The sequence below is a fragment of the Aspergillus versicolor genome (assembly GCF_001890125.1).
Source record: "Aspergillus versicolor CBS 583.65 unplaced genomic scaffold ASPVEscaffold_12, whole genome shotgun sequence".
Taxonomy (NCBI): domain Eukaryota; kingdom Fungi; phylum Ascomycota; class Eurotiomycetes; order Eurotiales; family Aspergillaceae; genus Aspergillus; species Aspergillus versicolor.
The window spans coordinates 985,815-1,007,589 of NW_024467535.1; the positions used below are offsets into that span (position 1 = coordinate 985,815).

General features: G+C 50.9%; 8 protein-coding genes across 8 annotated transcripts; 4 read left to right on the forward strand and 4 right to left on the reverse strand.

The window, feature by feature from the left end:
• Positions 1-501: 501 nt before the first annotated feature.
• Positions 502-1,797, forward strand: ASPVEDRAFT_33527 (D-alanine--D-alanine ligase family protein; the record flags this gene model as incomplete). The annotated part of the gene is made up of 3 exons (XM_040810749.1): positions 502-936; positions 996-1,598; positions 1,657-1,797. 3 exons carry the CDS (start codon positions 502-504, stop codon positions 1,795-1,797), a joined length of 1,179 nt encoding a protein of 392 aa, XP_040673060.1.
• Positions 1,798-2,913: 1,116 nt separating this feature from the next.
• On the reverse strand, positions 2,914-4,102 carry ASPVEDRAFT_363647 (uncharacterized protein). The gene is made up of 4 exons (XM_040811202.1): positions 3,921-4,102; positions 3,552-3,840; positions 3,392-3,495; positions 2,914-3,343 (listed from the first exon to the last, which is right to left on the reverse strand). The coding sequence occupies exons 1-4, from the start codon at positions 3,926-3,928 to the stop codon at positions 3,112-3,114; spliced, it is 633 nt and encodes a 210-aa protein (XP_040673061.1). The 5' UTR covers positions 3,929-4,102; the 3' UTR covers positions 2,914-3,111.
• A 139-nt stretch (positions 4,103-4,241) lies between these two features.
• ASPVEDRAFT_88553 (Dyp-type peroxidase) lies at positions 4,242-6,307 on the reverse strand (the record flags this gene model as incomplete). The annotated part of the gene is made up of 8 exons (XM_040818355.1): positions 4,242-4,561; positions 4,614-5,006; positions 5,065-5,204; positions 5,272-5,382; positions 5,441-5,539; positions 5,599-5,906; positions 5,959-6,181; positions 6,273-6,307. 8 exons carry the CDS (start codon positions 6,305-6,307, stop codon positions 4,242-4,244), a joined length of 1,629 nt encoding a protein of 542 aa, XP_040673062.1.
• A 1,620-nt stretch (positions 6,308-7,927) lies between these two features.
• ASPVEDRAFT_88554 (uncharacterized protein) lies at positions 7,928-8,153 on the forward strand (the record flags this gene model as incomplete). Its single annotated transcript, XM_040818356.1, has 2 exons — positions 7,928-8,059; positions 8,124-8,153. 2 exons carry the CDS (start codon positions 7,928-7,930, stop codon positions 8,151-8,153), a joined length of 162 nt encoding a protein of 53 aa, XP_040673063.1.
• A 1,501-nt stretch (positions 8,154-9,654) lies between these two features.
• ASPVEDRAFT_177810 (Dyp-type peroxidase) lies at positions 9,655-11,772 on the reverse strand. Its single transcript, XM_040808798.1, has 7 exons — positions 11,467-11,772; positions 11,058-11,368; positions 10,919-11,008; positions 10,754-10,870; positions 10,609-10,703; positions 10,141-10,557; positions 9,655-10,090 (listed from the first exon to the last, which is right to left on the reverse strand). Exons 1-7 carry the CDS (start codon positions 11,728-11,730, stop codon positions 9,828-9,830), a joined length of 1,557 nt encoding a protein of 518 aa, XP_040673064.1. The 5' UTR covers positions 11,731-11,772; the 3' UTR covers positions 9,655-9,827.
• Positions 11,773-12,474: 702 nt separating this feature from the next.
• On the forward strand, positions 12,475-15,264 carry ASPVEDRAFT_46644 (uncharacterized protein). The gene has a single exon (XM_040813603.1). The coding sequence runs from the start codon at positions 12,764-12,766 to the stop codon at positions 15,005-15,007; it is 2,244 nt and encodes a 747-aa protein (XP_040673065.1). The 5' UTR covers positions 12,475-12,763; the 3' UTR covers positions 15,008-15,264.
• Positions 15,265-15,510: 246 nt separating this feature from the next.
• On the reverse strand, positions 15,511-16,953 carry ASPVEDRAFT_46645 (glycoside hydrolase family 12 protein). The gene is made up of 3 exons (XM_040813604.1): positions 16,277-16,953; positions 15,994-16,214; positions 15,511-15,939 (listed from the first exon to the last, which is right to left on the reverse strand). Exons 1-3 carry the CDS (start codon positions 16,681-16,683, stop codon positions 15,860-15,862), a joined length of 708 nt encoding a protein of 235 aa, XP_040673066.1. The 5' UTR covers positions 16,684-16,953; the 3' UTR covers positions 15,511-15,859.
• A 1,264-nt stretch (positions 16,954-18,217) lies between these two features.
• ASPVEDRAFT_46646 (uncharacterized protein) lies at positions 18,218-21,422 on the forward strand. Its single transcript, XM_040813605.1, has 4 exons — positions 18,218-18,527; positions 18,604-18,714; positions 18,785-19,214; positions 19,286-21,422. Exons 1-4 carry the CDS (start codon positions 18,268-18,270, stop codon positions 21,155-21,157), a joined length of 2,673 nt encoding a protein of 890 aa, XP_040673067.1. The 5' UTR covers positions 18,218-18,267; the 3' UTR covers positions 21,158-21,422.
• Positions 21,423-21,775: the final 353 nt, after the last annotated feature.

Genomic DNA, 21,775 nt, shown 5'->3' on the forward strand with positions numbered 1-21,775 from the left:
CTAGCTAGGTAGCCCGCAGGTTGCCCTAACTAGCTCCAACGGTCAACGCTGTGCAGCTGGCCGGATCGTCTCGGATCCAGCCCGGACAGTGCCCTGGAAAGGACGGCCAGAGCTGTTGACAATCACATTCTTCATCCGTTGGGTCGAGGCCCGAAAGCAGGAGGCCGTCAGCGGGCCGAGACCAGTGCGAGCATCATCGCTCCACCCGTTGGTGACATCGCCCACTGAACGGTGGAACGGCTCCACCGATGACATGGCTTGACATCAACTGATGCTACCACACCTCGACGAGCAGTGTGGCCGTCCCATCCAACCGTCTAGACTTGACCCCGATTCATGAATGCGTGCAGGACAGCGACCGTGCTGCCCCACGCCTCCAGATATAACAGCTGGGCCCGAGATCTGTCTTGACGCCGATTAGATCTTTCTTTATCCTCCCCACCCTATAGCAAGTCCATCTTTATATTGCTTTATTCCTGTCATTAGGTTTGGTTCGACGCAATGGAGCAGCGCATTCCAACGTTCAGCAGCGCGGCTGCCAGTTTCACTCACAGTCCTGGCCAGGGGAGCAAGGGATCGGAACGAGAGGCCCTCAAGATCGCCCTCGTCGCCGAGCAACGATCGTCGTTCCTCCAGGAGGGCTATTCAGAAGAAGACTGTGCTGCGCTCACGCATGAGGGCGAGGTTCGGGCAGTCGCGACCACTCTCAAACAGCTCGGCCACCATGTCACTCTCGTCCAGGGCATCGAGGGTCTAGTCAAGCACCTGGCGAGCGGTGATCATAAGCCCTGGGACATGGTCTTCAACATGGCGCAAGGCTTCCATGGCACTTCGCGCGAGTCGCAGGTGCCTGCTCTGCTGGAGGCGTACCGGATCCCTTACACCTTCGCCGACGCAGCCACGATGGCGCTGTGCCAGAACAAGGCTCGCACCAAGGTACAGTTCCTTTTGATTTAGAGTTCCATATAGCCTGCTAACCATGGACTGGGGCGCAGACTGTGCTGCAGCATCACCACATCCCGACTTCTCCGTTCCTCGTTCTCCCTACGAAAGCATCGGCTTCGAGCCTCCCTGAAGCAACCACCGAGCTGCCATCGTATCCGCTCTTCCTCAAGCCCGTCACCGAGGGCTCGTCCAAGGGAATCGGAACGTTTAATAAAGCAACCGAGCCTGCCGAGCTCGAGATGGCCGTGCAAAAACTGCGCGTCAAGTTCCCCGGCCAGGACATCCTGATCGAATCCTTCCTGCCCGGTCGCGAGTACACAGTGAGCATCCTAGGGACCGGCGCTGCATCGCGCGTCATCGGCATCCGAGAGCATATCTGGGAAAGTCGTGCCCAGCTGAATGGCAGCACGAATGGCGACACAAATGGCAGCCATCGCGCTGCCGGGCTGGATTTTGCCTGTCGAGAGAGCAAGTCCAGCGCTGGCGGTCGTCGCCTCTCGTGGAATGATCACCATGACATGTCCGACCCCGAAGTCCAGGCGGCCTGCCAGGTTTCTCTCGCAGCTTGGAAGATTCTGGGCTGTCGTGATGCTGGACGCGTTGATCTTCGGTTCGACTCGCTTGAGCCCAACGCTGTTCCGAACGTATTAGAAGTGAGTGTTTCCATGTTTATTTGGTACTCTATACAAAAACTGACACGATGGTTCCCAGGTGAATCCCATTTCCGGCCTCCTTCCCGGTCATTCTCCATTGCCAGCAAGCGCCGAGAGCAATGGGATCTCATTCGAGCACCTCCTGGCCGGGATCTTGGAAAGTACTGTTCAACGCGCCAAAGAAGACGGCGAGATTTAGGCGAATTAGGCTGGGCAAGGGCTGCGAAGCAGGAACAAAGTGATATTGCCATCACGCCTGTTACCTATCTATATCGAAGTGCCTGATGTAGCCGTGACTATTCTTTGTTGTTTTGTCTTTTATTTTCTTTTTTCTTTTCTTTTCTTTTTCACCCCGTCTTCATCAAGCTATATCCTGCTGCTGTACGGTTTCCCTGGTTCCTGAGCCACACTGAGGGTCTAACTACTCCATACGCGCCGACGCTTCGTCTTACACATACTGGAATATTAGTTACATGGATATAATCCTGGGGCTTTGGCATGTTAAGCAGCACGAATGCTATGTGCCTCATGTCTCGACCTTGCCATGTGAGAACCAGGTCTGGTTTAACCCCAGCACGAGAAGGGCCGTTGAGTAGCTTCGTGGATAGGTAAGCCCCAGCCACTCACCCTGCAGCGACCCAGAGCAACATTGATCACGTAGTGCCGCATTTCACACGCATCTTCAGTAGGGAGGTCCATGCTAAGACTTCAGCGCTTGCTAAGGGGATCCAAGGGTGCCGAAGGGGACAAGACCATTGGAGATGGCAACAGGCAGACCACCGCTGCCTTGCTGTTCGTCCTGGAGCGGGGAAAAAACTGCATCAACATCCTTGATTATGCACAAGAGGCATCCAAAGGTCATGCCATTGCATGTCTAGGGCTAACAATACCAAAAACGCAGCACACAGCATAATAATCAGGCAACACTTATTGCAGCATATCTTGCCGTCCGCATAGCTCGGCGCAATTTAGCGCAGGTGTGCAGGCCAAGCAAAGCATCGAGCTCGAGGTAAAGGGTAAGTGACGCCTCCCATGCCAGACTAGGCTCTAGAACAACCCCAGTGTAGAAGATTGGTTGGCAGCGGACGGCTTTGGTCGGGAACAACTTGGTTACCATGATGGTCTGTCCCAGCTAATGCACGATCGGGGCCAGCGTGAGCTTGCCCTTGGGGTCATAGAAATGTGGTCACGAATGCATCAGATGCCGGGTCTCAAGAGGGCGTGGAATCATAGATAGACATGCAATGCAATCCAGTCCCAGATTACAGTTGATGGCAAATACATGAGCCCGGGCTACAGATATCCAGTTCCGACATTTTACACACAATAACCTTTCTATTCACAGCCAGTGATTCTATGCGATGCCTCTGTCTTGGCTAGCAAGTGTGGGACTGCTTAAGAACACTGCCTCTATCTATGTATCCCCACGACGAATGGACTGTAATAGGACGGCCTTTGCGACTTCCATATGGCATAAGTCGGACCCCTTTGCTTACAACATGAAATGCAGGCATTAACCTGCGATTACCGTCCCCTGGAATTCCTTCTGAGCGCAGGCGCGGAGCTCTCGTCGAAGAATCTTCCCCGAAGCATTCTTAGGAAGTGACGGGCAGAATATAACGCCGCCAGTCAGTCTCTTGTGAGGAGCCACATTGGAATCCTTGAAGAAACGATGGATGTCCTCCTCCGTAACCTCCTGTCCCAGCAGTCGTACAACATAAGCCCGTGGTCGTTCGTCACAGTCGCTACTCGCGTCAGCAATTCCCACTAATCCTAACCCTCAGGCCCCTTACACTGATATTCCAACTACTGTAGCTTCAGCAATGGCGGGATGTTCAAGCAAAAGTGCTTCGAGTTCCGCGGGTGCTACTTGCCTTCCATGTACCTTCATGATTTCCTGCAGCACGTGAGCATTGATTTCTGCTCCATGGTACGATAGGTAGGGCTCCGTACCTTCTTTCGGTCGACGATATAGAATCGACTATCAGTGTCGACGTAGGCAATATCTCCCGTTTTCAGCCAGCCATCAGCGGTCTTGGTATCCATTGTTGCCTTGGTATTCTTCCAATATCCCTTCATGACATTCGGGCCGCGAACCCATAATTCCCCACGCTCGTTGTATCCAAGCTCGGTGATGTTGTCGTCGGCCATGATTTTCGCCTCGCAGTTCGGATTTAATTCTCCCACTGATGATGATAGCCTCCGGTCCCGAGAGTGCCATTCTAGAAATGAGCAGGTTGTCCTAGATACGGCCCGGACTGTCAGTATAGCCACGTCAAATCACCTACACACGCTCCGCAGATACAAGGGATTCAGACATACTCCGTCATGCCGAAGGATTGTCTGGCATTGACCCTTCCTCCCCAGAGTGCCTCGGCCTCTTCGCTGGCTGCCCTTTATAGGTCTGGCCAGACATGTACGATTGAAGTATCCTGTATTCCCTGCTCTGCAAACTACTACAGCAGCCGTTCATGGCACCATTTACCGTCGCTGCTTCCGGCTATTGTAGTATCACAAGTTTAAAGAATTACCAGGTGCGGCACTTCTATCTATTTCCAGATTTTCAAATGATCGTTGTGGAGATATAAAGATAGAATCAAGTAACTACTCAACCGTTCATAGTAATCTATTACTATCAAAACCTCATGTCGCCAGACGTCTCGAAGGCAAGTAATCTTTCAAGGCAGAAATGGAGGGGGAAAAGAAGTATTCTCCGCCATGAGGAATGCATAGCCTGGCCAGATCGATCTTTTGATCATACACCTGGGGACCGGCTTCCCCGTAGACCGTTTCAGGGAAGTGGATTTGAGGCGCAGGGTCTCGATACTTGGCACGGATCCGCCCATCTGTGTCTTCCCTGATATGGCGCGGGTGAGCTTGACCGACAATGGGGTCAATCCCCTGGCTGTTGCCTCCACTATGCTTTGCCATGTCGGTTGGGCCATCGGCAGCATTGGCCCATCCTGTTACTCGTTAGAGGAACATCACTGCCCGAGATTCAAGAGGTGCACATACGCTTTTGCTGGGTACGGAACCCGTCGTCGATGCTGCTCTGGTAGCTGACAAAGAGAAGGCCACGTTCATGCTCTGTGACCCCACGGCTTCTTTCCTCACCCTCGCACCAGGGCCCGTAGGGAATTCCCCGGCGCATCATCAAATGCCGGGTGTAGTTGTCATGGTCATTCCGAGGGCCAGTCTTGCGCATGTGAGAGACATATGGGCACTTGGTCTGGTCAGTGGGGTTGTAGTTGAAGGCATCCGTCTCGTTCTTTTGCTTAATTGTCGCCAGCCGGTCTAGCCCCTCCTTACCAAGCGCCTGTGCGACTAGATCTCTGTTCTTTTTCTCATCTTCATGTCGTGACAGGCCGGAATTGGGATCCTCTTTGGGGTGAAGCTCCATGGGAGCACCTAGTGTGGTGGGGTTTATCAGTTTCCTGAGCAGTGATTTTCGTATCAAAATACTAACCTGCAGGCCAGCGTCCGACCAATCGCGAGGAGAACATGCCCATCTCGTCCATGGACCGTTCACTCCATTCGACTGGCTTTCCTTCTCGTAGTGCCTTTTTTGTCTCCTCCGCACCGGTTGGACAGTGCAGAGAGCACCAACTAAATGGGAAAGGTTGCCTTGTTAATATCAAGCAGGCAGAGAATGACGCCAGGTAAGAGCACGTACTAGTAGAACTCAGGGACCAGCTGCTCGTAAATCCGGAAGACCATGAAGCTGCCATCCTTCGCCCACTCTGGATGTTTGTTCTGATCACCTTCGTGTCCGACAATGATAATTCTACAAAGAACGTGTCAACTTAACAACCAGGCAATAGGATCAGGCGCAAATGCCATACCCGGGATCTATCGGTGCCATTCCAGTGTCATTGCCCTTCACCGAGAGCTCGTCAAGTCCCTTGACTTTAGGCTGGCTAATACCGTCTACCCATCCAAAGCTGGCATCGCAGGTATTAGTACTTATGCCTGCATCTAGAAACGGATCGGAGATACTCACTGTTCAAGGTGGTTCTGGTAGACTGTGCCGGTCTTAGTATAGACCTTCTCAATACTTTGCCTGTCGTTGCCAACGTTGAAGGCCCAATCAATTGCATCCTGGATCATTTTATCGACACTTTCGAGACTATTGCCCGCCACAACAAGAACACCGTCGATACCCCCACCGCTTGGCTTAAATTCAGGAACCCAGTCACCCTGAGGATCAAGTCCTTGGTGGTCTTCGGCTGTCTCGCCCTCCAACGGAGCAGTCATGTCTTTGAACTGGCCGCCGTTGAAGACTTCATCATTGAAACGTTCGGCTCCCAGCTACTTGATATTAGCAGGATGACTCTTATACAGCCAGGTTTCAAGTACTCACTTTGTCCAGTCCAGCCGCAGTGAACGCAATATTAATCGAGACTAGATTAATAATACCCCTGAGGGTACCCTCCTGCTTCCTTTTGTAGATGTCGTTGCGGGTCTTGAGAGATGAATCCGATGTAGTGATGAAGCTCGCTATCGTTGGCAGGCTGCTCTTGAACTCTGGCACGTTGCTGATTCGAAAAAACACAAATCTTTCGGCCTTTTTGGGCAGACGAGGCCTAACATTGTTAGCTCCAGTACAGATGAATTCAGAGCCCACCAAGAAGTAAATGCAAATGAATGGGATGAAGGACCAGGGAATTGACATACCAAATATCCCCCTGTATGTTCTTCTGGTCCAGCATGCTGTGTGTTTGGTTGCAGACAGATATTCCGACTTGTTCTTTGGTTTTCGACAACGCTCGTCTGCAAGAATCTCAAAGGCAACAATCAGGCAGCTCTTATAGATGATATATGAGATAGTATCACAGCATATGGTCCGAGCAAAAACGTGAAAAGCCAAAGCGGGGGTGGTGTGATAGATCATATGCAAAGTTATCTGCATCGTGAAATCTCAATCACAGAGGGCTCAATGCTGTGATGGCAGGAAGAGGAAAAACTGGTCAACATTATTGGACATCAAATACATGCATACCAGCCACCTTGAGCGCACTAATTAGGAGGCAGGAAGGGCCTGCCGGTCCTGCCTGTACCAGAGCACTTGGGCTCCACAGACAACAAGCAAGAGCGAGCTGAAGGCCAAGAAGGTGTCCGTGAGCGGTGCAACCTGCAGCTGATGACGAGGAATGTGCATCCGTATCTCCTCACGAGGCGCTTGACCGCTGAACAAAAGGCTATGCGCAGCTGGTGACTCGCCAGCTCTCTCCAACTCCTCCTTTCGCAGATCACCGACTAGATCATATCACATATGGTACTCAAACCTTCAAGTAGCGGTCTGTTACGATCGTATGGTATTATTGTGATCCGTACTGGGTCTTTCGGTTAGTTCCAGTGATCTTGCCAGATATTCACTTGGTGTATACTATACCCCGAACACAATATCAAACTATCGCTTTTATTACGTGCTTAGTAAAATAATAAGAGATATACTCCGTGTTGTAGAGGCAAATGCTCTCGATAGCCAGCCAAAAGCCTCCATAAATCCGGGTTTATCATGGCTATTTACCACCGATATGGGTTGTGCACCCCACCACCGCGGCGGAAGCAGTGCATATTCAGTCTGTTTGGGAACCTAGATTTGTAATTCTGTTTGTCTAACAGGCAGTCATTATAATGCGGGCGATCGATGCAAGAGCCCTTCAATAATAATTGTTCTGAGTCCTCTGACTAAATCCAGGGGTTGGCCCACGTAAGACACTGCCTGCATGCCGAGCCTTTCCTTCGACCATGCATATAAAGTGGGTTGTCAGCCAGCCACGGGCAAAAGGTGGAGGAAAAGAAACGTGAGCTGGTGAGACGAGATCTGCTTGCGTGAATAATTTACAGAATGGACATCTTTTACAGTGGGGCGGTATCGATATGGGTTGATAAATTACTGATCAACCTGGATCCTTCGCCCATCCTAATGCTGATCCACGAAGGCTTGATCAGATCTTGAAAATTGGGGTTTGAAACTCGGTTGTATCTGCACTTCCTGGTACCGTAAAAGCAAGAACTGCGGCAGAGATAGCAAAACTACGTGGACATGTCGACACGTTTTGAGGACCTGCAGCTGAACTGGAGCTCTTAAATGAATATCCCACCCCTTGCACAACATTCCTAATGAAGCCTAGTGTTCCCTCTTCCTAATTATACAAGAGAGTTTCTGAAATCGAGAGCTTTCGAGAAAGGCTTGAGTGATATAAATACCGTCTTTGAAACGCTCTTGTGGACGACATCCCACGATCAGTGATTCAACCCATTTCTACAACCCTCCAAAAGGTTGAGCAACCAAGATGCACCTCAATTCCATCTTTTTCGCCGCCATGGCCGTCCTCGTTTCGACTGTCGTTGCCGATACCCAGTATGCGCTGAACGCCGATGCCAACTGCCTTAATATCTGCTGGGATGAACCCAGCACATGCCCTCCTGGTATGGAGTTAACCCACCTTACTGAAGTATGTCCCGACCACAAAGGCCTTTTCCGGCAGAACAAGCGACTGATTCTCTCCTGCGCTCTAGGACTGCTGGACCTGTTGCAGGAGCGATTAAACAGCTTCTACCGCATTATGAACAATTTCCGAAACGAACATGGGGCACCAGCAACGAGACAGCTCTGTCATCCTTTACTATCGAGTTTGCTGGTGGGCGTCTTGATTGTTGGTCATGCATGTTTGTCAAATATCTTTCCCTCTGCAGGTATAGCTCAGAGATCCTGTGTCTGTCTTTATCTAGATAGGTCTTGTAACGGGTAATATTATCCTTTCCGTCGCAAAAGTCTTGCTGTGAATCAACACCTGGATACGTTACTGCTTTTGACGAAGGAGAGGAGCAATAAACACGGAGGATGATCTACCGGCGACCAGCCACAAGCTTCCCTACCTCTGTTCCAGTCGTAGCTTCTAATATTCCTCAAGCTCAACACTTCTCAGCAGTTAGGCTCTTATAACCTCCTTCTCAGTGTAAATATTTTCTTGTATTCAAAGTAGTATCGTGAGAGCTAGTATGGGCTACGTTTAAGGGTATCGCGTCGCGTTTCAGTATTTGTAGATCGGGATCAGCCTCGGATGCGATGATGAAAGCTCAAGATAGGGATACCCTCTTGTATTCTGTGGATAAGCGGGTAGGATAGTGCTTGGTCCTTTAAGCCCACAATCATTCAAAGAGGGTACTCCAGCCCTCAGCCCCGGTGATCATACTAGAATATAAAGCTTGGGTAATCTAGATATTCATCTGGAAGGCACCGTAGAAGCGTTCTGTATACAGGAGGTGTTTGGGAAGACGCAGAAAAAAAGGGGCTCCTCCAAAATATTCATCAAATCGGCGTCTCTGGATGTAGTGGCTGATTGACTGCTCCCACACTTGGCCCTGACAAGTATAGCTCGAGAGCTTCACATTCCTGGCAAAAGGGATCAGATTGATGGAGTGGATGTACGGTGAAGGACATTCAACCAGATCCCGGACTCATTTCCGTGGATTCTGGTGCTTCATCAGAATTCCCCAGCTCAAGCTAGACGAAGGATCAACTAGAGCTATGTCGCATTTCCCACCTGCTCGGCCAGACGCTTGATTTTAGTCCGACCGAAATAGACGCGGAGATGTCGGCGCTGTACGCACTGTCCCCGCGGGAGGCGATGTTGCAGTTGCTGCAGTGCAACATTGGACTCTGCTTCTTTAGACGGCTGCGAGCATTAGGACGACGCATGGCAGACGCTTGTTTGGACTCACACCTAGAACTAGCAGAGAGTAGCCTGGCCGTGGTCGATGGGTTGCTCTATCTATCCTGGTCTATGGGATAGATCACCATATAATATATATATATATATATATATCCGCATCATGGCTAGCGTGGCTATCACACTTTGAATATTATCATAATTTATTAATTTATATAACTAAAAATGAAATATCCTAGCAGAATTATATATTTATAGTTTATTATAGTACTATCCTAATCTCTACACTTAAGACTATAAGACCGCGTGGTGCGGTCCGCAGTCCTTGATATTAGAACCAAGACCGCACCATGCAGAGGCCTAAACTCATCCCATGGCAACAAAATTCTTCACTGCTATCCGGAATAATTTAGTATCCCTGCCTATCCTCGCCAGTTTATTTGATAGCATGCATAATTTCCGCTGTAGTCGACCATGCTGAGAACTTAACAGCAAGGGAATACAAGAAATGGATGTTTGAATTGGAATTCAAGTAAACGAATCTATCCTACTACTGCTCTTGAGGCGCATTGCAGAACCACCGCAGGCCTCGAATGGATGGAGTAAAGAAATATTCGCCTCCACGCTGATCCACCCAGGCATCTGTCCCAAGCCCGAGCCTGTGCGCCTTCTCCGAATCGGTGCCGTCATGCACACATATATGACCTTCAGGATGGTCCTTACGCTGTCTCTGGTTGATGAATGGATCCATTCCAGGGCCATGCTCATGAGTTTTGTGCTTGGATGATGGGAAAACACTGTTGCTTGCCCAGCCTTCATAAGTGTCAGAAATGCCCGACGATACTAATGCAGAGGGAGCTTACGTGTCATAAGGAAATTAAACCCGTCGCGGATATCACTCTGGTAGCAGGTGAAGTAAACACCACGGCTCTTGGTGGTCTTTTCCGTCTCGTCGGGGCCAAGCTCAGGTCCAAACGGAATTCCACGCCGCAGAATAACGCTGGCGTCTTCCCTCTGGGGTGGCTGGTCGGGTTCTTCGTCACTATCAACATCCTGGATCGTGACAGCGCTGGTATCGTGAACCAAAGGATCAGTAAATTGTCCTTTCACAAAATCGTCATCATTGCCCAGGTCGGGCTTGTGGTCAGCTCTAGGACGCATTTTACGGATGTGCGCGGCGAATGGACAACCCAGAATGCTCTGCTTGGGCCGGAAATCGAAGTCGTTTCTGTGTGCAAGACTAGGGTCTTCCTTGTGGGGGGTTAAAGCGACGGGCGCGCCTACAGAATATCAGTACATTGAGTGTACCAAAGAACGGCAGGTCACAATACCGCTCTTCCAACGTCCCATCATATGAGCCGCCAATTTCTCGGCGCCGTTCTCTCCAGAGTAGTTTGGAATCTTCTTTGCAGCTTCCCTAACAAACCTGAGCATAGTTAGCATAGCCCCCAAGTTGAGAGCCTGGTGATGATATACCTATTGAACTCAGGGACCTTCTCGTCTAGCTGACGGAACACAAGGAAACTGCCTTCCACGGACCAGGGAGGCGTAATGTCTTTTCGAGGATCTCCGTCATGACCGACAAAGATGTATCTAGCTCAATTAGCGCTTAGGGTTAAGAGACAGAGGATAGCATATTACCCAGGAGGACACAATTGTGGTTCACGTGGACCCGGTTCGGGATCCAGGCCGCGAAGCTGAGGCTGCGAGATGTGGTCCTCAAAGCCGAAGCTGCGAATGAAGTTAGAATATTTCTACTGCTCGATGGAAATTGACTTACTGCTCTTTGCCGCGAAGATCTCCGGGCCGGCGCTGACCATGCTTGGCAGATATCAACTCCAAACTCGTCTTGTTCAAGTCTCTCAGATGGAAATTGGTCTCAATCTTGGCAATTCCCTCATTCAGGGTACGTTCGCTGCATGCAGCCACGATGAAGACCAAGTCGATACGCCAGCTGTCATCGCCTGCGGGGTGTCCAGGGGGAGGCTTGAATTCGGGAAGCAACATGTCTGGAATATCAGCGCCTTCGAAGACAAGGTCGCTGTACATGCCCTTTTCAAAAAGGCCATCATTGATTTGTGCTAGGTTCAACTGTTTTATCCTTGTTAATGACCCTTCTTTTTCTTGTCAAACAGAATAGAGAACGAGAAATCGTGACCACGATAGTAAATGGGAATAGCCAAACCTACTTTTTGCAGCCCTTTTTGGGTAAAGGACACATTTATGCCCGACATGGGGATCTTTGCAGCTTTACCATTCTCTCGTGCTGACTTGATCTCTTCTAGACGCTCTTCACATTGCTTTCCAGTGGTGATTTCGCCGATGAACTCCCTGAGATCGTAGCGGAGTCTGTTCGCATTTTTGATCCTGTAAAAGAGGTAGGACTCAAACTCCTTGGGCATGCGCGGCCAAATGCCGCCCTGGATGTTGGTCTTGTCTACTGGATGACTCATCTTTTTGTGGCTCTCAAAGATACAGATGTATTGGAAGAAGAGACCAAGGGCAATTTTTTCAAACGTGAGGAGCGGTTGGAGTTCTTATGCCTAAATACCCACAGCTGTTGATTGTTCCCACGCTGTGGTGAGCAAACTATATTGGATCCAATAAGATCGTCTTCATTTTCAATACTGGTCCATGTTTCTCTTTCCTTCCACCTTGGTTGCCTGTGAGCGAACCATCATCCTGCCAAACTGGGTTTTTTACTTGCCTCTAGGAGGAGAATGCTCCACCCCAGCGGGGCATTAGGTTCAACAATGAAGGGTGCTGGCGCTTCCAACGCAGATTCGACAGAGAGATTCGGAACACCTGCCACTTTGGTTGCTCGATTTGTAGTCCTTTTTTTTTATCTATCACTTTCGGCGTATAGAACGCCACCGATAGATGCAGCACATCTAGAAGAGACCCACAGTCCGTGTAAGGATATGTTTCGTGTACTCCGTACGGATGGGCGTAGATATCAGGCCTTGGGAAGACTTTCATCACATTATACTCCGTAGTGCCCGCCCCGACCCGGCGCTTTTGTGGGTCTTGGTACCCACTTTTCCTTCGGCCAGCCCAAGCTGACGTATAGAGTTTCCAAAGATGTTTACCCTGATACAAAATTCTGCTAGTAATTCTCGTTTTAATACAGTAAAGCTATATCAGTAGGATAACATCTTTGGATCGCCTGTACTATTGCCGGAGATAAATGGCTCCGAAACTTTTGTGGATCAATGTTCAGCTGAGATGAACACCTCCCTAGCAGATATTGTGGAGTCTATGATGATCGCATTCATACCTACGGGAAACCCGAACGCTCTCGTCCGCACTATGTTCCCATGGCAAATGGCGATCATGAAGTAGGTCGTCTTTCAGTTTCATACACCCTCCCCCGAGCGTCCCGTTCTTGTTTTGAGTTTGGCATTGAAACCCTACCTCCCCATTATAAGTTCCCTGGCGAGGAACTCCAGCATCCACTGCTGTCAACCATCTGTTTCTCATTTCACAATGAAATTCTCATACGCAGCCAGCCTCCTTCTGGGAGCTGTCTCCGTTGGCGCTCACAAATCCGACAAGTACTCCTACGAGTCGACCGAGGCCGACCACCCTGGCATCAATGGCGTAGTCACTGGTGCAATTCAATGGCAGTCACCCCCCGTCAACTCAACTCTGTTGAATGTCAAGGAATTCCGCACCACTTGTACTGGTCAGAAGGCAGGTCACGACTGTGAACGCGTCGTTGACGGCAGAAGCGACACATACTGGGAGAGTGACAACTTTGGTCTTGGGCCACCGTGGATTTCAATTGATCTGAAAACAGTCCACAATGTCAGTGGGCTGACGATGCTACCTCGATTTGATGACGATGTCACTGGGGGTGTGATTGAATCCCACCGTGTCTACCTGAGCAAGGATGAGCGAGACTGGGGTGAGCCAGTGGCCTACGGAAAATGGGCCAACAATAAAGCCATGAAGCTCGCTTCTTTCAACCCCATCCCTGCACGCTATGTCAAGCTTGTTGCTGATACTCCGGCTCTTCCCGATGCGCCTGACTGGCATGAGCCTATTTCGATCGTCAACCTTGGTATCTATGCTACCGATTATACTCTCCCCACGGTGCCTGGCAAGGGTGCCTGGGGACCAACCCTCGATTTGCCCGTCATCCCCGCCAGTTCGGCCCAGGAACAGAACGGTCAGATCATTCTCTGGTCTGCTTGGGCCAATGACCAGTTCTTTGCTTCCCCCGGTGGCAAGACACTCACCACCACATGGAATCCCAAGACCAAGGAAATCTCGCAAAGTGTGGTTGCTGAAACCCACCATGACATGTTCTGCCCCGGCATGGCCATGGATTTCAATGGAAGTATCGTCGTCAGCGGCGGTGGTGACGCTGCTAGAACCAGTATTTTCAACGGAAAAACCTGGGAGTCTGGCCCTGATATGCGCCAGCCTCGAGGATACCATGCAACAGCTACTCTATCCGATGGTCGAATCTTCGCGATCGGGGGCTCTTGGAGTGGTGGCAACAAGGTCGAGAAGAATGGTGAAGTGTACAACCCCATCAAGAAGAAGTGGTACACCCGCTCCGGAGCAAAGGTTGACGCCATGTTGACGAATGACCGATTGGGTCGCTGGCGTGCGGATAACCATGCCTGGTTATTTGGATGGAAGAATGGCAGTGCCTTCCAGGCTGGTCCCAGTGTGAAGATGAACTGGTTTACTGTTGAGGGCAGCGGCAGCACAACTTCTGCAGGAAGGCGAATGGATGATGGAGACTCTATGTCGGGCAACGCTGTCATGTATGACGCTGTTCGTGGCAAGATTCTCACTTTCGGAGGTCAGCCGTCTTACGACGGCTCTTACGGGTCCAAGAACGCCCATATCATTACACTGGGCGCTCCACTTCAAGAGCCTCTTGTCGAGGTCGCCGGAAAAGGATCTGGTGGCGGCATGAACTTCCCCCGTGTCTACCATACCTCTGTAGTTCTGCCTGATGGCAAGGTGTTTATTGCTGGTGGCCAGGTCTGGGGATCGCCCTTCAACGAGGAGACGGTCCAGTTCTATCCAGAGATTTACAACCCCGAGGCTGATACCTTCGACGTCATGAACGGTCAAAATATTGTCCGTGTTTACCACAGCATCTCCATGTTGCTCCCTGATGCGACTGTCCTGAACGGCGGTGGTGGTCTCTGCGGAAATTGCTCCGCGAACCACTACGATGCCCAGATCTTCACTCCTCCCTACCTGCTGACTCCCTCTGGAGAACGGCGTGAACGCCCCACGATCCTGCGTGCTGATACTCGAGTCATCGTGGGCGGGATCTTGGAATTCACGGCCGACAAGCACGTTGCTTCTGCATCGCTCGTTCGCCAGGGAACCACTACCCACACTACGAACACTGACCAGCGCCGTGTCCCAATCGAGGTGAACGGCCATGAAGGCCATTCCTTCAGTTCCAACCTCCCAGATGACAGTGGTGTCCTGGTTCCTGGCTGGTACATGCTTTTCGCTATGGATTCCGAGGGCACGCCTAGTGAGGCGACCCTGGTCAAGGTGGAACTCCCTCAGTACGCAACCCTCCAGCTCGAGGAAATGTTGGAGAACGATAGTGACGGTGAGGACATTCAAGACCACAGTGCTCATGAAGGATGCGATGAAGAGAAGATGACAAGCATGTTGTCTGCTATTCTCTCCTCGCCTGGCCAGGTCTGGAAATCGTGGAGACCTTCACTCATCCTGCAGGGCTACTAAGGGGCCTAGTTGAATCGCTTCGGCAATGCCAAGCCTACGAGACTTGCCGTATCAGATTCTATCCTAATATATTTGGGATGAGCTTTCGATGCTAGATATATCACAAGGATTGACTGGTCTTAGCGGTTGAAACCTGACATTCAAATGTCCCTCCCTCCGGTAGATCTTTGACTGAAATCCCCTCCTGTAATGAATAAAATGTACTTTCATCTGTATTAGTTCCAGTAGTAGTTACGGATTACAGGACCCAAGATGCTCTATTATCTATTCACTTATGTTCAATTCATGCTATGCATATAATTCAATTCCCTAAGCAGCTATTACTATTAGTAGATCGAAACATGGTTAAGATTATACTAGAAGGCTTGTATTGCCTGATGTGTTGAGCAATAACGCTGAACCGCCCCTCGGAGCCAAAGTAGACGACAGGCTGCGCGGTCACTGGCGTCTCAAGCTGAGGGTTGACAAGCCAGAACCCAATGTAGCCGCCTGCGCTCATGGTGCCGAAGATGCGTAATTGGCTGCTGTCTGCTGTCTCGTTACCGGTGTATAGACGGAACCAGCTTGTGGTTTCCTCAGGAGATTCAAATTGGGTGTATGGTTCAAAGTCGCAGCCGTGGGACGTTGATGTGACTTCGTCCCAGGTGAGTGACACGGCTACTTCGGCCAGTGCGGGTGGCAGTATAATATTTTTAATTACTGTCAAATCTATTAAGCCTTACTTGACTCGAGAGTTTGATAGAGTTTACTAATGAGAAGCTAGTGTAGGGCCTAAGCGAAACCTGTCATTGATACTGATTCCCATGTTGTATGATGTCAGCCCAATATGACAAATGTAGGAAGCATGCTCCCTTAGGACACGCTACCAGTCCACTGGGCAACCGTGAGGGTGGTTTCACCTCCTGTAAAAGGCTCTGTGCCGAATTGGAAATCTAGGCACAAAGTTAGTCGGGGTTAAAGGTTGGTACAGGGAATGATGTGCCTACTAATAAGATACTGGCTTGCTGCAGGATACCCCTGCTGATCACCCAAATAGGTCCAGAATTCCTTGATATCAGCGGACCAGGATGTCAGGGGATTGGCCGCAACAAAGCTAAACACCTCCATATCCCCATTCATGCCATTCCACAGCTCCCAGGTAGCTCCGCTAACAGTGGCACTGCCGATCTGAGAGCCAATGGGCTGGACGCCGCCGAAACGACCGAGCCTGTAACCCCAGAGTTAGCTAGCCACAGAGGTTCACGGGGCAGGGTCAGTGCAGGCACACACCAGATCATCAGCTCATAATCGCCACTGTAGGTGACATGGTTAATATCGGCCGCCGTAAAGAGATCGTACGCTACATTCGCCCGAATGTCGGTGTTGTCATAGCTCCATTCCACTGTGGTGGGAATGCTCTGAATATCACTGATAAGCGCCTTGTTCAGGTCCTCGAGCTTGGAATTGGCGTAGCTTTTAACCTCGTCCTCACCCCCAGACCAGGTCCATGTGGTGTGCCATGCTGCGCCCGAACCCGAAATACCATCAACATATGTGCACTGGGAGCCAGAACCGGAGTCCATCCCCCACAGATTGTTGTTGACACTATAGGGGCTGCTGACGTGTGTGCCATACTGTTCGCAGAGCTCCTGGGCGACGGCTGCCGCAGCCAGAGAGGCAAGAGTAACGAACCTCATGATGAATGGGAAACTTGGGCTCTCGATGATATGATGGTATTGAACTATTCCTGATGGACAACTGCGTTGTATTTATACCCGTATCTCCAAATTGTGCGACCACACCCAGAAGGACACTCAGTACAGCTCCTACCGGAACTTGGATATCACAATGCAGCTGTCGACCCTAAAGCCATCTGGGAACGGAGATCAAGGTTTGTCAATAACTCGAAACCCCGCACGGGTTGATATATTCGAAACGAATTAATGTTCCCAGGAATAGTCTCGACGCGCTCTGGTGGTTAGCGGATCATCGGGCCGGACGTCGCTATATACCTTGAGATACTGTTTAGCTTCTAAGTATTCTGGCTCTTAACGATGAGGTCATGAATTAGGACTTCCATCACTGGGTGTAACCAGAAAGCAGGCCTTCCTCCGTATCCCATTGCATCCTATCTAAACACTCTGCAGAATACTCTTCCGTTTACTCATACTCCCATGAGCGCCCGATAACATACGCAGTTCTCACCCGTACACCCGGCAGAATAATCGAACCAGGCCTGTCGATCTTCCGCATCGTCGCAAGAATTGCAGGGGGGGAATACTATTCAAGTCCAAGTAACGACTGCTGTCTCGGCTCTCAGTGCTGTGCAACTACCGACTGGCTAAACTCTGATCAAAGCCCGAAGGTCTTCACCCTTGGCATTAATTTGGGCGCCAGTTGATGTCTCAGTGACTATCCTTGAATGAGGATGGGTGAGGTAGGGCCCGTGTCAGGTTTGGCCACCGATCTGCTGGGTTTTCCTGACCTGGAGCTGACGTTGCAAGTGCCGAGATGTTCTTTGCTGCTGCATTCCAACTATCTCTGCAGCCCTGTTTCAACCTAAACTCTCTCGTCTAGCAACTGTTTCCGGCGCCTTCTTGGCATACATTCCTGCCCGTATGGTAATTAAAATCTTTGTTAATCCCCACATAGCCGGCTAAACTCAGGTGCTCTTCTGCCCTGATGGGATCACCTTGTGCTTGGGATCGAACCCCCTTCTAGTCAAACTCCTGTGGGGACGTTGATCATTCTCCACCGAAGCATTCACTGCTCCCCGCTCTCAAAGCATACCTCTCTGTTCGTTAGTACTTTGAGAGTCTTCTCGCATTGATCCCCGCTCCCCTTTAGCCTACGGATTCGACCATTGCCGTTCACGGTTGAGGCTGAGGTCCCCTTCGGCAGTTCTTGGATTAGACCTCCCGAGGATTGCGAAGGAGCTAAACAGAACTGCTAAAACACCTCGATGCCGTGCATTGTAACAGAGGAATCAAAGTGGAAGTAGGCAACAGCGGAGTCGGGATACCTGACGGCTGGCATTGAAGCCCCTAGGAACGTCACGCATGCTACGAATTGCAAGTTTAGGTAGTTCTTTCATAGTAGCCCAACTCCGACAAGACCAATGTAACAGTGACCAGACGACAGAACAACATTATTAGGTTAGGGATGTCACGACCACTTCAGCCTATTTTCCCCACGGCTTTATGCTATAAACCTGAATATCAATCCGGCCATCGTAGAGTGAGTTGTGAAAAGAGTTCCTCGTCGATACACCCCGTCTCAAAATGATCGGTATTGACGTTCTCTTCGGGGTACTGGCCGTCTCTGGCCTCGTGGCTTCTGAACGTACATGTTTGCCGAAGGCTCCAGAGTATAAACCGGATATCACCTATACGGCCTGTTATGCCGACGATCCCAACTCCCCAATCCTCACGGGCCGTGATTATAGAGCGAATACCCAAAACTCGCCTGAGTTCTGTGCGCTTCTTTGCGGGAGGGAAGGATACCGATACGCTGGGTTGGAGCAGGGCCTCGGATTTGGAGGGTCGGTATACACACTGTTGAAGCTTGTTGTTTGGTGCGCGTATGTTTACTAACTTATGCTCGGCCACCCATATTAGAGGATGCTTTTGTGGAAATTCAGTCCCCCCATGGGTGGAAAAGCAGAGTCGATCGTCCTGCGATTTGCCGTGTCCTGGGGACCCTGCAGCAACGTGTGGCGGGAATTCAACGTAGGTTCTCGCGGGCCCAAATAATCACATCTCTAAAAGACCAACCATTGATGATTAATGAAAACGATAGCATAGATATATATCGAATCAACAATCCACAAGTGGGCAAGGCAAATGATATTTTCGCCGATTGTACCCGGGATCCGCTATGCTCAAATCCAGTATGCGACCCATCTCTTTCCGTGCGAGAGCGAGCGGCCGGGCTGGTGAATGTCCTCAGTGTCGAGGAAAAGCTGGATACTCTCGTCGACAAGACCCCTGGGGTACCGAGATTGGGTATCTGGCCGTACGAATGGTGGTCCGAGGCGCTACATGGGCTCGCCTATGCCCCCGGAAATGAGTTCGAAGATAGTGGCAACTTCAGCTCTGCAACCTCATTTCCCATGCCCATAGTCATGGCTGCCTCCTTCAACGACGATCTTGTATTTACCATTGGTGAGGCCATCAGTATAGAAGCAAGAGCATATGCCAATGCCGGCCTTAACGGCTTCGACTTTTATGTAAGTGTCCCTGAAACACCGAAAAGCACCGGAATTCCTGTCCAAGACACTAATGGGGATCGTGGATACAGACTCCGAACATAAATCTGTTTCGGGATCCTCGCTGGGGTCGTGGGTCTGAAACCCCGGGGGAAGACCCTCTGCTGGCGAAAAACTATGTAGCCAGCTTAATCTCCAGTATGGAGTATCGATCGTCTGGCCATAAGAGGATTCTCGCTACCTGCAAACACTACGTCGGCAACGACCTGGAGAGCGTTGGAAATGTGTCTCGCTACGGCTTTGATGCAGTAATATCGACGCAAGATTTGTCCGAATACTTCCTCCCGCCCTTCCGCACGTGTACTGCACAGAAACAAGTCAGTTCTGTCATGTGCAGCTACAACGCTGTCAACGGGGTCCCGGCGTGTGCGGACAGCTATATATTGCAGGACATCCTGCGCGATCACTGGGGGTGGGAAGCCCCGGACCATTATATCACCACAGACTGTGGGGTCATTGGATATATGGTCACCGATCACCATTACGCCTCGGACCTTGGCGAGTCGGCGGCCCTGGCTCTGAAAGCAGGCACTGATCTGGAATGCAACGGGAGCCCGAACAGTGGTCTCCTGGCGGCCTGGAACCGGTCCCTGATCACCGAGCCCGAGGTAGACAGGGCCGCACAGCGGTTGTATGGCGCGTTGGTCACCGTCGGGCTGTTTGACAACCCTCCTTCATTGGAGTCCCTTGGCTGGGAGGTAGTGAATAGTGCTGCCTCGCAGCAGCTAGCGTACCAATCTGCGGTAGAAGGCACGGTTCTTATCAAAAATAATGGAGCGCTCCCGCTGTCTTCCAATAAATCTTATGCGCTGATCGGTCCATGGGCAGCTGCAACCGAACAGCTACAGGGTATCTACTACGGCCCGGCACCCTTCTTGATCTCCCCTCTGCAGGCGGCCAGAGACCTTGGGATCAATTACACCTACGTCGCGGGAACCGGCATCAATCAAACGGATCCCTCCACGTACGATGCCGCTCTTGTAGCTGCTAGATCCGCCGATGCGGTGATCTTCTTGGGCGGTATCGACAGCAGCTTTGAGGAGGAGACCCAAGACCGAGAGAGCCTGGAGTGGCCGGCCCCTCAAAAAGAATTGATTACAGCGCTCGCCGAGAATGCAAAGCAATTGGTCGTGGTCCGGTACGGAGGCGGCCAACTCGACGACTCGGAGCTGCTCACCAATAAACACGTAAACGGGCTCCTGTGGGGGGGATACCCGGGTCAGTCAGGAGGGCAGGCCATTATGGACTTGCTGTTTGGCAAGGCCTCGCCAGCTGGTCGACTGCCTGTCACTCAGTACCCGGCGTGGTATGCTGATGCCGTGCCACCAGCGGACATGAGTCTCCGCCCAGGGAAGGGCAACTCCCACCTCGGGCGTACATATATGTGGTACGAAGGAGAAACCGCTGTACCTTTTGGGTTCGGCCTTCACTACACCACCTTTGACGTCACTATCAATCAACCGCCACGATGGATGAGCCATACACCAATCCATAATGGCGCCCGGGTGTCCATACAGTCTATCAAGGGCCCGGCTGACTGGATGGAACTGCTGGAGGTCCCCGCGCTCCAGATTCCCGTAACAGTCACCAATACTGGGCCGGTCACATCAGACTATGTGCTTCTGCTGTTTCTTAAATCTGACGCAGGGCCGTCTCCACGACCACTGAAGACACTGGCAGCGTACACACGAATCAAGGATATCCAGCCGGGTCAGTCGGTGACACGGGATTTGACAGTGAATTTGGACAGCCTGGTTCGAGTCGACCAGAATGGTGACCGCGTCATATATCCGGGTGTGTTTGACCTGTTCGTCGACCTGGACGCTAAAGCTACCTTTGCATTCAGGCTACACGGCGCGCCACTCACAGTGGAAAAGTTTCCTCAACGAAAAGCAAAACGATGAGGGAGGTGGACCATTACGTAGAGTATGTGACTCTTTAAATGAACATGGCATCAAAACCTCCTCTCGTGTCTTTGATATAGGCACTACATTTACTACCTACTCCCTGTCATTCAAGTAGTCGTGACCTTGAAGATAGCAATGCCGTTGTCTGCCACATTAAAAATGATGCCCTTACCAGTACCGCTATCTCCTGAATACAGCTTCTTCTACCTATACAGGCCTGCCTGCAGCCCTAGTATATTAATAAAGTTAACTGAGAATTGCCCTCCCTTACTAGTGTCACGACCTGCCAAGGCCGTGCCACGCGACTCCTACTATGTGACCCGGACCGCCGCTGGAGTGCCTACTGACCGGTAACTATTTACTAGCTAGCTACTAATCCCCGAGTGTCTCTGACCCCCCAAGCACATCCTGTGGCGGCAGAAAGGACAGTTCAGTGACGGGGTGGGATATGGATGGATTGACGGTCTGCGAGACGAGGCAGAGCGCAGGGTGACCGATGAGATGTTCAAGAATCCGAACCCTTAGGGTTAGGGTTAGGGTTAGGGTTAGGGTTAGGGTTAGGGTTAGGGTTAGGGTTAGGGTTAGGGTTAGGGTTAGGGTTAGGGTTAGGGTTAG